Source organism: Gossypium arboreum, chromosome 11 (assembly GCF_025698485.1).
Source record: "Gossypium arboreum isolate Shixiya-1 chromosome 11, ASM2569848v2, whole genome shotgun sequence".
Lineage (NCBI taxonomy): Eukaryota > Viridiplantae > Streptophyta > Magnoliopsida > Malvales > Malvaceae > Gossypium > Gossypium arboreum.
The window spans coordinates 1,709,130-1,724,363 of NC_069080.1; the positions used below are offsets into that span (position 1 = coordinate 1,709,130).

Sequence of the window (15,234 nt, forward strand, 5' to 3'; positions counted from 1 at the left end):
TCTTTTATCATTTAAGCTATTTAATCATTTCCCACAATTTTACATTTGATACAATTTAGTCCTTTTTGTTCAATCAGCTATCAAGATTTTAAAATTTCTTGTGAAACTTTAATACTAACTTATTAACACTTCATAAATATTTATAAAATATTTATGGCTCGATTTAAAATTCGAGGTCTCGATCGTAGTTTTCAATTCTAATTATTTTAATATATATATATTTTATACATTTCACTATTTCAAAATTTTTCCTAACTTCACATTTAACTTATACTTACTAAATTATTAATATTTCCTACTCATTTGTCGGATTTAGTGATCTCGAATCACTGTTCCGACACCACTGAAAATTAGGTTGTTACATAAATTGCAAAACAAAAAGCTCAAATTATTCACACGGCTTAGCACACGGGCATGTGGCTTGGCCATGTGACCCCTGCACCTTATTAAAACAAGTCAGTATGCTCATACAGCCTAGCATACAGGCATGTGGCTTGGCCGTATGACTTAAGTCAAAGAGCTCCCAAGTTTGGACATGGGCTGGGACATGGCCGTGTGCCCCTATTTCGGATGCCCACACTGCCTGAGACACGGGCATGTCTCTTGACCGTGTGAGCTACATGGCCTGGCCACACGGGCGTGTTTTGAAAAATTCTCTGAGTACCCGATTAAGTCTCAACTCATTTCTAATGTGTATTTTGAGCCTCGAGGGCTCATATAAGGGACAATATGATTGATTTTGATTAGTTTCTTATATGAAATGTTTGTTATTCGATCTGTAAGGTAATACTCCATAACACTGTCCCGGTAACGGATATGGGTTAGGGGTGTTACAATATGAGTCATGCATACACAGTCCATCATCCACTCAAGATTAATGTATGTCACACTATGAACGTCACAAGTGAATAAATCCATAAACAGATTCAGGATCTATTTTTCTTGGATCTTGTCCGATATACTATCAATCCAGTTAGTCATATATGTATCTCTATCTTCTAAAAATCATCCACTCTGATATCCAAGACAAGGTATCTCCCCAATTGGACTTGATAGACAACATATTAGTCTTTCAATCAGTTTTCTCATTTCCAATTATACTAAGTACATGTTTAGGTTTGTCTACTAATATAAGTTATCTTTTAGTATTACAATCCGATCATGTAATACCGCTTAGTATTAGTTCAAACATTAGACAATCATTGAGCTAATAATTGCTTCTATTTTGCTTTGCATGCAAAAACCACATAAGGACATTATACAAATAGTGTATTAATGTAATTCATTAATAATTTTATCAACTAATCTGTTTAAAAAAATTACAAATGTACAAACGAATATAATACACTTAAGGTACCAGATCCAACAACTTATACATGGAAGGAAGTTGTATTTCTATCACCTTCTCGAAACCAATGGGATTTAGCTGTTTGTTGCCAGAAAAGTTCTTCTTTCTCAATCCATGTGTTAAGCTTTTTCTTAGCCTCAAAGCCTCAAACTCCGCTTGCAAAGCTTGATTTGTCACAAGTTGTTTTTAAAGATATTCTATAGTAAGGTTCAATTCATTAATGTACTTAGAGAAATTACCAATACTGTTCTTATGCCCATCCCGAAGTTTTCCAAACACCCTGTCTAATTTTTCTTCCACCAAAATATTCTCATTTTTGCTCCACTCCTTCCAGATCACATCCTCCCAACCTTGTTCTATTGCCCAAATAGCTTCAAAGTGGCACCTTCTCCTATGACACCTTTAGTATCTAAAGTTGAGTAGACATTGGGTATTTAAGAGAAGCGGATAGTGATCCGATTTTGAACTAACGAGATGAGTCACGCTGTAGTTTGTGAACTTGCTAACGCATTCTTTCGTTCACAAGAAGCGATCTAATATTTCCCGTATGAGGTGAGAACCCTGATGTTTGTTAGACCATGTGAACCAATTCCTTTTATATCCTAAGTCAACAAGGTTAGCATCTTTGACACAAGGTTAGCATCTAAAATTTAAAATCGGAATTTAAAACTTGAAAATATAGTGTTAAAATTGTTATTATGTCAATTTATAATCAAGACTATTTGACACAATGTATAAATATTGAGGATTAAAGTTGCTATTATGTCAAATTTAAAAGCTACCATCATTAGCCAATTGGTGAACAAAAAAAGACAAAATTAAATAATTAGGTGGACATTTTATAACTTATCATATTTGAGTGACCAAATAATAAATTTACTAAAATTGAGTGACCATTTCATAATTTTTTATAATTGTGTGACAAAAAATAATTTACTAATAATTAGGTGATTAATAATACAATTTACCCGTAATGTTTTAAGCACTATAGATATGATAGTGTCATTTTTCTTATATTTTCCTTGCATGGAGCGCACTCTGGCCGCCCAAAATCCAATAGTAAAGCATGTCACATGTAGCTATTGACTTGGAACTTCTGTATATTCTATAGGAACCATCTTCATTTGCCATTTGTCAAAATTTAAGAAACTAATTTAAATAATTAAATCTTAATTGATTAGTATTAATATTATTATTAATATAAAAGACGTAAACTCAAATTTATTAAAAACGTTTATACTTCCATTTAAGATCCTTGAAAAGAAATTATGAATAATTTTAAGTATTATATAAAAAATCTTAAAATAGGAAAAAAAATGGTATGTTAAAATTTAAAAATCGGATAGCTCCAACCAATAATTAAAAAAGTAAGAAATTGCTAAACAAACTATCAATAGTTTAAAATGTGTAAGAAATCGCTAATAAATTAATTTAAAGAATAATAATTCATCCTCCAGGGTGAAGAAAGAAAATTGTTTTAGGATAAAAATTGAATAAATTAAGAAATTTTGGGGTGAAATATAGTTTTATCATTATATTGATTTTAATTTTCTAAAAATTAAAAGGGTTATATGGATTTTTTTTCATTTTGATAGCCAAAATCATTGCTTGCCCCCTACCCTTACACGGATCATTAATAAATAATAACTTGATATCTCATAATTTAATAAAATAAAATAAAATATATAAATACTAATATTTTTATTTAAATATAATTAATTATTAATTATTATAATAATTATAAATAAATATTAATAACTCTCGAGTTTAATGTTTATGGTTTCTAAGGTTATTAATATTTATTTATAATTAATTATTATTTAAATGTAAATAAAATGGTATCATTGTTGGATTTTTAACCTAATAATCCATTTAATTGGATGAAATCTTCAAACTTGTAGTTAGGGTTTGTAAACAATATTAAAGATATGATAGTGCCATTTTCTTATATTTTAATGCAATTGCAACGCACTCGTACCGCCCATAATCCAATGGTAATTCATGTCAAATATCGCTATTGACTTAGCGATTTGTACCTTTGAGGTATACTTGGAATCTTCATTAATTAGTCCATTTAATTGGTTCGAGAGTTAAAATTAATGATTTCATATAATTAACAAAAACCATGTTTTCATTTAAATTATATTACGTAATTAATTTTTCGGAAAAAATATTATTTATTAAAAATAAAGGAATTCATTTTGTTTAAAAAATTATTTTAAAGGAAATTTTTATTTTAACAGATTTTAATATGTAAATAATTATTTTCAACAGAGGTCAATTATTCTTATATTATGTAAATAATTATTTTATTTCTTGATATTGCATTTAAGCAAAATCAACATAAAAATATATTAAGAGAAAAAGCCTAACATAATTAATGAGGCCTCGAGTGGACGGTGTTGGTGAGTGTGTCACTCCCAAAGGGACTACGAGAGACACGTCCACTAGGTTTGGACAATTAAAGCATATATATATATATATATATATATATATTATTTTACATTAATTGTTACTAGAGATGAGTTGTAAACCTTGTGAATGAGGGGAAAAATAAAAATAAGTTTGATTAATCCTGAGAAGAATTAAATTATATATTTTATATATAATTTAAATTTTATATGTTTATAATTTTTCAAAGATTAAATTAAAATTTTATTATTTTAAGGAAATTAAAGTGTAATTTTATTTTTACTAAATTAAAATTTTATAAAACTTAAAGGGTCAATATCGTGGTTTTACATTTTAGAGGCCAAGCCCTACTAGCCTCCTGCTCACCATTAATCGAATTGAAAATTAATTAATTTTATTTAATAATATGATTCCTAATATATATATTAGATTACATTATATTCACAAGAGAAATGCAAAAGATAAAAATTTAGTTTTCAATATGAAATGTAGAGGTTTGAATATAAGATGAAATTTAATCCAACTTAATTTTAAGTTTGAAAAAAATTGGTAGAACTTAAACCTATAAAATATAAATTAAAGAAGGCGTTTTTCTTTAAAAATTATACACAGTTTACTTAAATTTAGTGGAAGATCCCCTTCATAAATTGTACACAGCTCTCGATAGAAGAAGAGAAAAAAATTCAACATAGAGATAATACAATGATATTATTGATGATTTGACTGGTGCCTCAATGGATAACACTATAAAAATTTCTTTTAAAAGAGTCGCTTTGCTAGAGACAATCCAACATTACAAATATTTCTCTCAAAAAAATAATCTCCTCAACAAATCTCAAAATTTTAAAAAATTTAATTTTACACTTAAATCAAAATCTCATTAAATATTTAATAAACTTATAAACAGTGAGGAATTCAGGGTATGACAAGAGCCTCAACTCCCTAAAATGAAAAATTTTAATTTAACTTCTTTAAAATTTAAAAATTATAATAATAAAATTTCACTTTAATCTAAAAATAATATTAATTTAATTTAATTTTAAAAAATATAAATATTAAAATAGTAAAATTACGTAATTGTATACCTACGTTAACATAAATCTACGTGATATACCTACCACCCATTAAAACCTTGTGTCATTACCTTATTGATCTTTAAATTTACAAATAAAAATATACTATAAATTGTGAAATCCAAATTTCTTACAAGAAAAAAAGGTTCCATCCAATATAAAGAACATCATTGTATGCGCAAGGTATGGGGAAGAAAGCTTAAGCCAAATATTTGGCAAAAAGGGAAGAATTTGAAACAGTTAAAGTTCTTCATCCTCAACCACCAACTACTTTCTTTTTATTAAATTTTTTGGCCTGCAAATGATGTTTTAAAATGAAACAATGAACCCATTTATCCACACCTGTTACTCTGTTTGGTCTTTTGCTCCGTCTCTCTCACATTGTCTCTCACACGCTTCCATTTTCACTCAAAAGTGTACTTCTCTGTGTTTATAAGGTCAAGCCAATGTCGACCATGGCGGATTTTTTTTCAAAAAACACTTATTAGACTTACTACTAAATACCCCCCATATAAATATATGTTAATTTCCATCATTGTTGCCTTTCAGGTTAACAAACAAGACATTGTTCGTCTTTCTGTTTTTTCTATTTTGTCTTTTTCTTTGTCTTTTTTTCTCCCATGGAGTTCTCTGTAATGTGTAAAACCAGACACGTTTTAACATTAGTAGGAAGCGCTCTGAACATAGTTCTTAGTTTCATCGTGTTTTGTTTCCTTGACATACTTGATTTTGTTCTATGTTTTGTTTACAAAGTCCTTGATTTCTGCATTGAATCTGAATGGAAGAACCCTAGTTCTGGTTCTTACTCGGCGGCAACCCTAGACGGTAGCGGTAAAATCATTGTTTCGGAACAAGGAGAAACCGAGTCCGAAGTTGTTTGTCTCACTTCAACCAAGTTCCAGTTAGAAGAAATTTCAGACACACTTTATTCACGTGCTTCATTCGTAACAGAAGTCTCGAACCAGCTCAAAAAACTCACATTCGACACCATCACCATCACAAAATCAACGGAGAAGAAAAAACCAACAAGATCAACGATCACCATTAACTCCACCATTGTTAAACTGCTTCAAGGAAGAATGATAGGGCAGTATTTATACCCCATTACTCGTTGGTCCGATTGTGATTGTCAGTTCTGCAATTCATGGACTTATTCCACTAAACGTACCCTCTTTGTTAAATCCGACGGTCCAAAAGGTAGATATATCTGTTCCAGATTAACATATAATAAAAGATTAGCTTATATTAAATGTGATTAACGCTTTGTATTTTTGTGATATCAGATCAAGCGAAGGAAGATGTGGTGTTCATCCATGGCTTTGTTTCGTCATCAGCATTTTGGACTGAAACTTTGTTCCCAAATTTTTCAAGCAAAGCTAAATCGATTTACAGGTTATTGGCTGTTGATTTACTGGGTTTTGGGAGGAGTCCTAAGCCGAACGATTCGCTTTATACTTTGCGAGAACATGTCGACATGATCGAAAAATCGGTACTCGAAGGTTATGGTGTAAGATCTTTTCACATTGTGGCACATTCATTAGGCTGCATTTTGGCACTAGCTATTGCCGTTAAACACCCGGAATCGGTCAAGTCCCTCACGCTGTTAGCACCGGTAATTATAATTATATATACAATATATATATCCTTTGTTTTTCATTTAAGAGCAAATTACACTCAAAGTCATTAAACTATTAATAAATTTATATTTTAGTCATTCGACTTTAAAAAGTTACAAAACGATCACTAAACTAGTCGAAAATTTTCATTTAAGCCATTAAACATTAGTGACTTTAATGGAAACTTATATGAAAATTTTCTACTAGTTCAATGACCATTTTTTAACTTTTTGAAGTTCAATTACCAAAACATAAAGTTACTAATAGTTTAATGAACTCGGGTATGTAGTTTACCCTTCATTATTTTTTTACCATTTGCAATTGTTTGAGAAAAATATGTTTGTGAAATTGTGCAATGGCAGCCATATTATCCAGTCCCGAAAGGTGAATCTGCGACGCAGTATGCCATGAGACGAGTGGCGCCGCGACGAGTGTGGCCACCAATGGCGTTTTGTGCTTCCGTTGGCAGTTGGTATCAGTACATCGCTCGGACGATTTCGTTGGTCTTATGCAAGAATCATCGGTTGTGGGATTTTCTCATCAAAATAATTACTGGAAACAGGTAACAATAATTTCAATAAAAGTACCATGGAGGCTTGTACTAGTAGTTAGATTACATTTTACCGTCTTTACTCAAAAAATGGACAAATTAGTCCATTTACATTAGATCAAAGAGCAAATTAGTTTTTCTGTTAAAAATTAGTCCTTGCACCTCAACATGAGATACATGTGGCACGACATGTGTCGCTATTTGGTTATTTCATCATCCATGCCAGTTTTTAACAATACAAATAGATGAAATTATTAACAAAAATGATCATTTTGCTCTTTAATCTAATGTACAATGACTAGTTTACTTATTTTTTTAATTGAAAAAAATAAAACAAAACAAAATCTAACTATTCGTATAAGAGTCTTTTTACTCAATAATTTCCGTCATTTGAATTTCCGAACATCCCTTCATTAATAAATGATAAAACAACACAAATTAAAAAATATAATTTTACGTTAATTTTAAAATTATTTATTAATTTATTAAATATAATCTCTTATAAAAAATATGAATCAAATCATTCCCATCAATAAAATCTCGTCGAATTTGGGAAATTTTGTCCAACAAGTACCATTTAATCAATGATTTGCCTCTAACATTTTGTATAATGGTCACATTCAACATGTGATTTGAATTTATTATTTTTATCTTTTTTATTTTCCAATTAAAGCATCGACATTAAACTTTAAACCTTGAAAAAAATTAAAAACTCTATTTCTTAAAGCTTCAATTAAAAAAATGAAAAATTCGATGATAAACCCACAAATTTCCATCCAACCAACCTCATTTAACCTACCATAGCTGCCCTACACGTGGAGCAGTACTCACCATTACCTAAACTCTCACCGTCCAAATAAATTTAGGTAAGAAATTTGTCAATTTCAGCTTGTACTTCACTTTTGCCCCTTATATGCAAAAATCTTTCTAGTCCAGAAGTTCATTGCTTTTAATGGCAACTGCTCAAAATGGTCCCTTTTACGTTTACTTGCGCTTAGTGTTTTATACATATTCGAGCTTAATCAAATTTGAATTACATAAAATTCTTGAGTTCAACTTAAAATCTAATTGAATTTGATTAAAACTCAAATTTAAATTTATATGAAAATTAAATTAATCATATTTAATGTAAAAAATAATCACAAATTCAAATATTAATATATTTGAATTTAACTCAAATTCAACTCACAAACTTAAATTTAAGACTTTTTCAGTCCAACCTTCAAATTGAAGTCACAAGTTGACGGGGACAAACGTTTTAATGTAAGAAATTAATTTGGTTCATTTTCATTTATTAGGGTTTCTGCCGTCCCCTGTCTCTCTCTACACATGGAAATTCATTAATTTATGCTACTGAGTCATCATCTACCCTTGTCTATTCACTTTTAATGCATTTTTTATAGGTATAATATTAAATTTAATTTTATGTTATTTTATCAATTTAATCTTTATTTCTTTTTAGTTAAGTTTAACTTTTAATTTTTTAAAAGAGTCAAATCGATTTTTCTAAATAAAAATATTGACTGAAATTTTAAATTTTTAAATATGATAATTCATGCGTATTTCATAAATTTTATGAATTTTATATATATTTTTAAGTTTTGAGTTTTTTTTTTATATTTTTATAAAATTTAAGGAATAAGATTAAATTGATAAAAAAATAATCATTATGTCTTTTTCATTACGACTATTAATTAATTATTAATGTTGTTTTACCAGGATTAGGACTTTCTTGCTTGAAGGGTTCATCCGACACACCCATATAGCCTCATGGCATACACTTCACAACGTTATTTTCGGCACCTCTGGAAAGCTCGATCGGTATTTGGACGTCATCCGGGACAGGTTGAGCTGCGAAGTCACTGTGTTCCATGGCGAGGATGACGAAGTCATCCCGCTCGAATGTAGCTACAATGTTCAAAGACGAATCCCTCGTGCTCGAGTTAAGGTTGTCGAAAATAAAGATCACATCACTATCGTTGTTGGTCGACAAAAAGAATTCGCCAGGGAACTTGAGGAAATTTGGAAGAAATCGACAAAAAATTAATTAAAAACCTATCGAGACTTGTTTAAAATTATGGTTAAAAAGTTTTCGTTTCACATATAAATGATAAAGATTTGAATCTTCTTGTTTTAATCCTTTTTCTAATATTATGTTGATAAAAGAAATTTAACCCAAAAAAAGGGTTGAATTAACTGTGTTGGATCAAGTGGGGTTAAAGATGACATTAGATCCAAGAGATGTGAATTTATGTCTATATTTTAGGCCATGTGACATGCTTAAATTACTTGTAATCATATATATCAAATTGAATAAGAACAAATTTTCAAATTAAAAACCTGCCAATTGAGCAACTTCTTCTTCTTCTTCTTTTTGACTTTTGTAAATAAATAGTTATATAATTTTACATGAATATTAAATTATTAAGGGTAAATTATATTATTAGTCATCCAATTATGTTTTTTTTGTCACCCAATTATAAAAAAGTTATCACCCAACTATCTTGCAGTTTTTGGTGTTTCCATTTTTACGTCAGTTAACTGTTGATAAAAAGATAAAATTAAATAATTAAATAACTATTTTGTAACTTTTCATAGTTTGTGTGACAAAAAAATATAATTAAATAAAATATATAATTTTATATATTCAAAGAGGTGGATTTTTCAGTATTTTTTTATACAATACCTAAAACTACCCATAGTCCCTCCCTAACCCTTAAATAGGAAGATAATACACTTCAACACACTCAAACCCACCTCCTATTGCATTAACAATAATACTAATACCAATCGAGTTAAAATTCAATTGAATTAACTAGTAATTTATTAAAAATTATTTATGTTTTAAATTAATGATATAGTATTTTACAATGAAAGGGTAGGATTACATCATTTTCTTTTCTCACAATAGCCATGTGAAAGATGAGGTAATGAGGCAATAAGTCAGTGCCATGTTAGGCTACTTACCTTCACTAGAATTTATATCATGAAAATCAATATTCAATAATTTTAAATTAATTGGACTAACTTATTAATTATATAGATTTCAGAAAGAGATTTTAAAATTATATATAAATTTTAATTTATTATGTAATAAGATATAAACATTTAAACTTTAATTTTAATTTAATTTTTCACATGCACTAATACATATTATTATTTAGGTGGTAATACATTTATTGAATTATACAAAAATTATATCCATCTAATGAAATAATGGTTGGATTTTTTAACATTTATCTAGGTTGACATCTTTGCTAAGAATCATATATTAACATTTTGGATAAATTAGCATTAATGAATTATTTGAAAATTTTTATTTAAGTTACAAGCAGGTAAAATTGATGTTGTATGGTATTCTATATTCTTACTACCTACAATTGAAAGGTCGTAAAACAACTTCAAACATAATGAATTTGCGAACCAAGATCTAAACAGCTTTCTTCTCATATCTATGACATTGATCATCAAATAGACTTGAATTTAAGATATGTTTTCTACTTGTCGATGACTACTATTCCACCGTATCGATCGTCAAATATCCCTTGAAGCTTGCTAGCTGAACTTTTCTTTTTAGAAAAAAATTTAACAGGGACCTAAATAAATTTTTTTGAATAGTTTAGTAACTTAAATAAAAACTTTTGAATAGTTTAATAACCATTTTGTAACTTTTGGGAGTTGAGTGTTTAAAATGTAAACTTACTAATAGTTCAGTTGCATTGGGTGCAGTAGTAAAGCACGTCGAATCCTTGGAAAGAAAACTCGAGTTCAAACACTAGAAAAAATATCGTTAAAAGAGACAAGCACAAGCCCCGAAATAATTAGTTTCATGGACCTTTAAAATTCCTTGATTCTATCCAAAAAAAAAAAAATCTAAAACTGGATAATTTCAAAGATCAACTTTGAAGAAGAGAAGTGTAGTTGGCAAATGAAGAGCTTAAATATCGGAACTCCTTAAATATCATCTTTTTAAGGATAACTGTATAAGCCGAGCTCTAACTCATTTTGCTGCAACACTACATGGTACAAGGTGGTTCAACATTCCACATAAAAGATCCACTGAAAGGGGAACTTTTATCATTCATTTGATCCCCAAATGGAATTCATAGCACCAATCAACCATCATCATCATCATACAAGTTCCTTAGGATACAATTTTCAGCCATTGATAGAACAGCTTACACTAGTTCGATATAATGAATCAGCTATGTTACATCGAAACTTAATCGTCATAATCGAATCGGTAATGATATATCAGAATTCGTGTATGATTTGCTTGCTATACTTCTGCATGATGCAAGTTCTTTGAAGTAACAGTTAATGGGCCAGTAGAAGACTCAACAGTTTTATGTGTACCTCTTTCTAAATGCTCGAGAAAATCCATCACTACGGGATCGGTCCATGGACCTCCTAACGGGGCCTCAGCACCTGCAACCCAACCTAAATGCCCACCTTTGGGTGTCACTATTAACAAGCAGTTCCGGTTTGCCTGAGACAACAAGCATACATTTTCATTAGAAATAGTGTTTAAGAACGAAGAGCATATGTCAACTTCAATATTGTTATCTGCAGGATTACATTCTTCAATATGAATACACAGCCATCTGTTTCATTTTCGAATGTAATATATAATGTCCCGTAGCAACGAGAGAGGGAATAACTCAATTCAAGCCTTGACCAACCGGATATGGTGAAAAGGGACACGATAAAATGGAGGTTTGTGTACATGTTTGGTCCATTCCATGAGAATGCTTAAATGATCAAGTTAGAAAACTGCTGAACAAATAGCTCGATAACGTACAGAGCTATCGACCTACCTCGATTTCTTCCCGAGGAATTGCCCTAACCGGTGAAATTGGATCATTTGCAGCCTGCAATACACATTTTTAAAACATAAGTCGAACGTTGTTATCGAAATTTCCCTTTCGAACATACCTTTCCGAACCGAACAAAAACACAAACTTATAGTTTAAAGACAAGCAACATGAACGGATGATTAAAGTAGAGGCATCGAATGTCTTGTGCCCTGAGTCGGAGTGTGTAATGTATGTCATAGAAATAACAACTTAATGGAGATGATATTGAACAATATATATCACCTGGATACAGAGCAATGGTACTTGAACATGTTTTATGGAATGAAAACAGCTCGCCTTATAATAGTACTCGTCCAATGACTTAAAGCCGAAGGAAACTGCAAGCTAGCAAAGAGAGATATAAGCAAACCATGTTTCGTTAGACTCCCTAATCGCAGTTACGAGCATACCTCGTGTTAATCCTTCATCGAAGTCCCTAACTTGTCGTGCATTTAAGGCCAAGGGAATGTTATATTCACCCCCGATATCTTCGAATAGGAGAATATGCCTGTAGAACACCAATAGATTGAAGTGTAACTGTGGAAACCGGGATATCGAGTTGATAAAAGCGGAAACCAAACAAAAGCATGTTGTAGAGAAGTACCTCTTGAATATATTACGGATGGATCTAGCAAGCGCTTTGTCATAAACTCGGTTAAAGCCCTTGGTGAATTCCTCAAAAGCATAGACCAAATTGAATGGATTGCATAATGAGACAGCACCAGAAAGAGGGCATGCATGAGATTCCTGCAATCAAAGGAACAGATGAAGTAGAGAATTTTCATATTCTAAAACCGGTGTGAAAATCAGATTAAAAACAACAATTTAAAGCATAAATTAGTGTCAACTTCAACATGACAAGACAGAGGGTAACTAACTGTAATCTGTCACCTATGTTGTTCCGATTTATTTGTTTTTCTTCAACTGCTTTTGTTTGACCCATTTTTAGATACGGGTATGGGAAATGATCTACTCCCAAAAGCATGGAAACAGTTGAACAATCATGTGTTGAGGGATTGGCTCTTTTGAGAGAAGTTTTCGAAGTGTTGTTTGTCGAGCAACCAATCAAATCCTAACAATCGAAGGTATTGTCTTTGTCTCCTGAATTTTGCTAAGAGCCAACTTATCGTGAGCGGCTGCCTTGAAGGTCTGGTTCACAAAGACGGAAGTGCCTCAACCGTACATGGGCGTAGCCCAGGTGAACCATCTTCCACAACAAGTGACTTATATGCCATAGATCAGGGGTTCGAATTCCACTAGAGTGAGATGCTCACATCCCATTGGCGAGTAGCCACTCACATATGGTCAAGACACTCCTGGACCAAGCCTTTAGGGTAGCCGCTCATGGCATACTAACTCTTGGCAAAGTACAAGAGACAAAACTCTAGAATAGGGACAAAATTTTTGATTGTTGGGAATTTGGTTGGCTGCACGGCGAATGACACTGTTAAAATTTTTTTTGAAGAAGCCAATTCCGTCAACAATATCTAATACTCACACTCGAGTACGAACAACATATTTTACTCTGGTTGGATGGGTGGAGTTTCCAAATGAATGTTCAATCAAGAATCATTAAGACAATCCTCCCTAATCTGAAATCCAAGTAAGGAATCCATTTTGAAAGAATGAAATTCCAGTAAAAAAATCGTGAAATGCATACACTCGGACGAGCTAAAAGTGACCAACCGCAGCTACCTCAATAAAACACAAGATTAGAAATTTTGAACATAATTAGTGAACAATGCAAAAACATTTCTACCGATCACATCAAATGTAACAATCTAAAGCAAAAAAAAAAAAAAAAAAAAAGTTTCATCACAAAGAGTATTTTAACATTTATATATGTGTCTGTTGGGGAGATTTATGTTGCTATCTTACATCACCAAGATACCGAACAAGAATGTTTGCACCAAGAGACCAAGCAGCAGCATACAAATTAGCTTCTGGGTATATACCACTAACATGTTCCACTACTTCACGCATGTCCCCAACAAACGAAGCTGAATAGAACTGCACGTATAAACATGTATATGTAATTAAAAAAAAAAAAAACCCGAACTCCCAAATCTTTTTTACGAAGCAGCAGAAAAGAATCATTACTTGAGGAGTGGTGACTGGACTATTGCCACAGCCACGGCTATTGAAAACCACAACGCGCCACCCTTTACTTCTTGCCTTAGTTAACATATGTCTAGGATATGAATTCTCACTTCCTCCAGTCAAACCCGGCTGCAAAATGGAGAAAAAAATAAGTCAAAATAAAGCTTCCAAGTTTCTTGGATCACATGATTTGCTAGTATCATTTTTCGTGTTACCATTAAAATGAGGATCGGAGAATCAGGAGGGAGTTGGTACTGGTCGCCGGCGACCCAGTCGAGTGCGACGGTACCTCCGTCTTGGGTACGGAGGCATTCACGGCGTAACCTGACGTCGGGAATGGAACGGAAAAAGGAAGCGAAGATGGTCTCGACGTGTGGGTTCCAAGCGATGAAGGGGAAAGGGTCATAGGGATGGCGGAGGGCGGAGTGGAGAGCTGGGAGTAAACGGTTGCGAGCTCCCCCTATGACCTCCAGTGATGGGTGGAGATCGGCGAATGGGATGGTAGTTGTGGTGGTGGGAGTGGCGACGTGGCAGGCAGTGACCCGGTGGTGATATGTGTGGCGGGAAATGGAGATAGGGAAGGTGGGGCCCGAAGAGAGTTTGGCCATGTGGGATGGATGTTGAAAACGAGGGGAGTGTGTATATTTAATCCACCAATGATGGGACCAGAACTAGACGCAGTCTGTTTTGCTATTGTCTGCGTTGCATATATATACACACGCGCCACCACATTTAATATAATATAATGTTCTTTCCAGTTACGAAATCAAATAAAAGATTATTATAGAATTATTTTATTATAGTTGAATTAATCATACCATCAATTTTTATTTAATTAGTTTAATTAAATAAATTATTAAAAATTAATAAGAAATTAATTTTAGAAATATTTATAGAGTAATTAATTTAATTCTCTTTCTAATCGATTATTAATACAAGCAACATGACCTATTATTTTAGCTCAATTTAAACAACATTAGCCTCATTTATTTTTTATAAATACATTATTACAAGATTATCACAATAATTTTATTTTAGCTTCTTTATTACAAGTCGATTTATTTTTATAATTTTATTTATTAATTAATATTTTTATTAAAAATTGTAAAAATAATTATGTGAATTTTGAAAAAATTCTTTTCAACTCATCCAATGCTAAATTTTGTGTTGAAATATGTGGTTTTAGGAAAATTTCATCTCAATCTTTGAAATAACTAATAATATCATTATTACAATGAATTTTTATGGTGTCGAAAATGTAATTTCAAATTTAATTTCA

At 31.4% G+C, this 15,234-nt stretch overlaps 2 protein-coding genes across 2 annotated transcripts; one reads left to right on the forward strand and one right to left on the reverse strand.

Moving 5' to 3' along the window:
- The first annotated feature begins 5,011 nt into the window (after positions 1–5,011).
- Positions 5,012–9,191, forward strand: LOC108454739 (probable lysophospholipase BODYGUARD 1). Its single transcript, XM_017753290.2, has 4 exons — positions 5,012–6,030; positions 6,117–6,445; positions 6,812–7,011; positions 8,719–9,191. The coding sequence occupies exons 1-4, from the start codon at positions 5,454–5,456 to the stop codon at positions 9,044–9,046; spliced, it is 1,434 nt and encodes a 477-aa protein (XP_017608779.1). The 5' UTR covers positions 5,012–5,453; the 3' UTR covers positions 9,047–9,191.
- A 1,863-nt stretch (positions 9,192–11,054) lies between these two features.
- LOC108456524 (embryogenesis-associated protein EMB8-like) lies at positions 11,055–14,663 on the reverse strand. The gene is made up of 8 exons (XM_017755081.2): positions 14,171–14,663; positions 13,956–14,084; positions 13,734–13,865; positions 12,460–12,602; positions 12,266–12,363; positions 12,099–12,193; positions 11,817–11,870; positions 11,055–11,488 (listed from the first exon to the last, which is right to left on the reverse strand). The coding sequence occupies exons 1-8, from the start codon at positions 14,561–14,563 to the stop codon at positions 11,279–11,281; spliced, it is 1,254 nt and encodes a 417-aa protein (XP_017610570.1). The 5' UTR covers positions 14,564–14,663; the 3' UTR covers positions 11,055–11,278.
- Positions 14,664–15,234: the final 571 nt, after the last annotated feature.

What these genes read in the sequence shown, in the direction of transcription:
- LOC108454739 (XM_017753290.2), top strand. Translation starts at nt 5,454, where the DNA reads ATGGAGTTCTCTGTAATGTGTAAAACCAGACACGTTTTAACATTAGTA. An exon ending in TAAATCCGACGGTCCAAAAG is followed by an intron (nt 6,031 to 6,116) that starts GTAGATATATCT and finishes TTGTGATATCAG; the next exon opens with ATCAAGCGAAGGAAGATGTG. An exon ending in CCCTCACGCTGTTAGCACCG is followed by an intron (nt 6,446 to 6,811) that starts GTAATTATAATT and finishes GTGCAATGGCAG; the next exon opens with CCATATTATCCAGTCCCGAA.
- LOC108456524 (XM_017755081.2), bottom strand. Translation starts at nt 14,563, where the DNA reads ATGGCCAAACTCTCTTCGGGCCCCACCTTCCCTATCTCCATTTCCCGC. An exon ending in TTGTTCGGTATCTTGGTGAT is followed by an intron (nt 12,603 to 13,733) that starts GTAAGATAGCAA and finishes CTTTGATTGCAG; the next exon opens with GAATCTCATGCATGCCCTCT. An exon ending in TACCATTGCTCTGTATCCAG is followed by an intron (nt 11,871 to 12,098) that starts GTGATATATATT and finishes TGTGTATTGCAG; the next exon opens with GCTGCAAATGATCCAATTTC.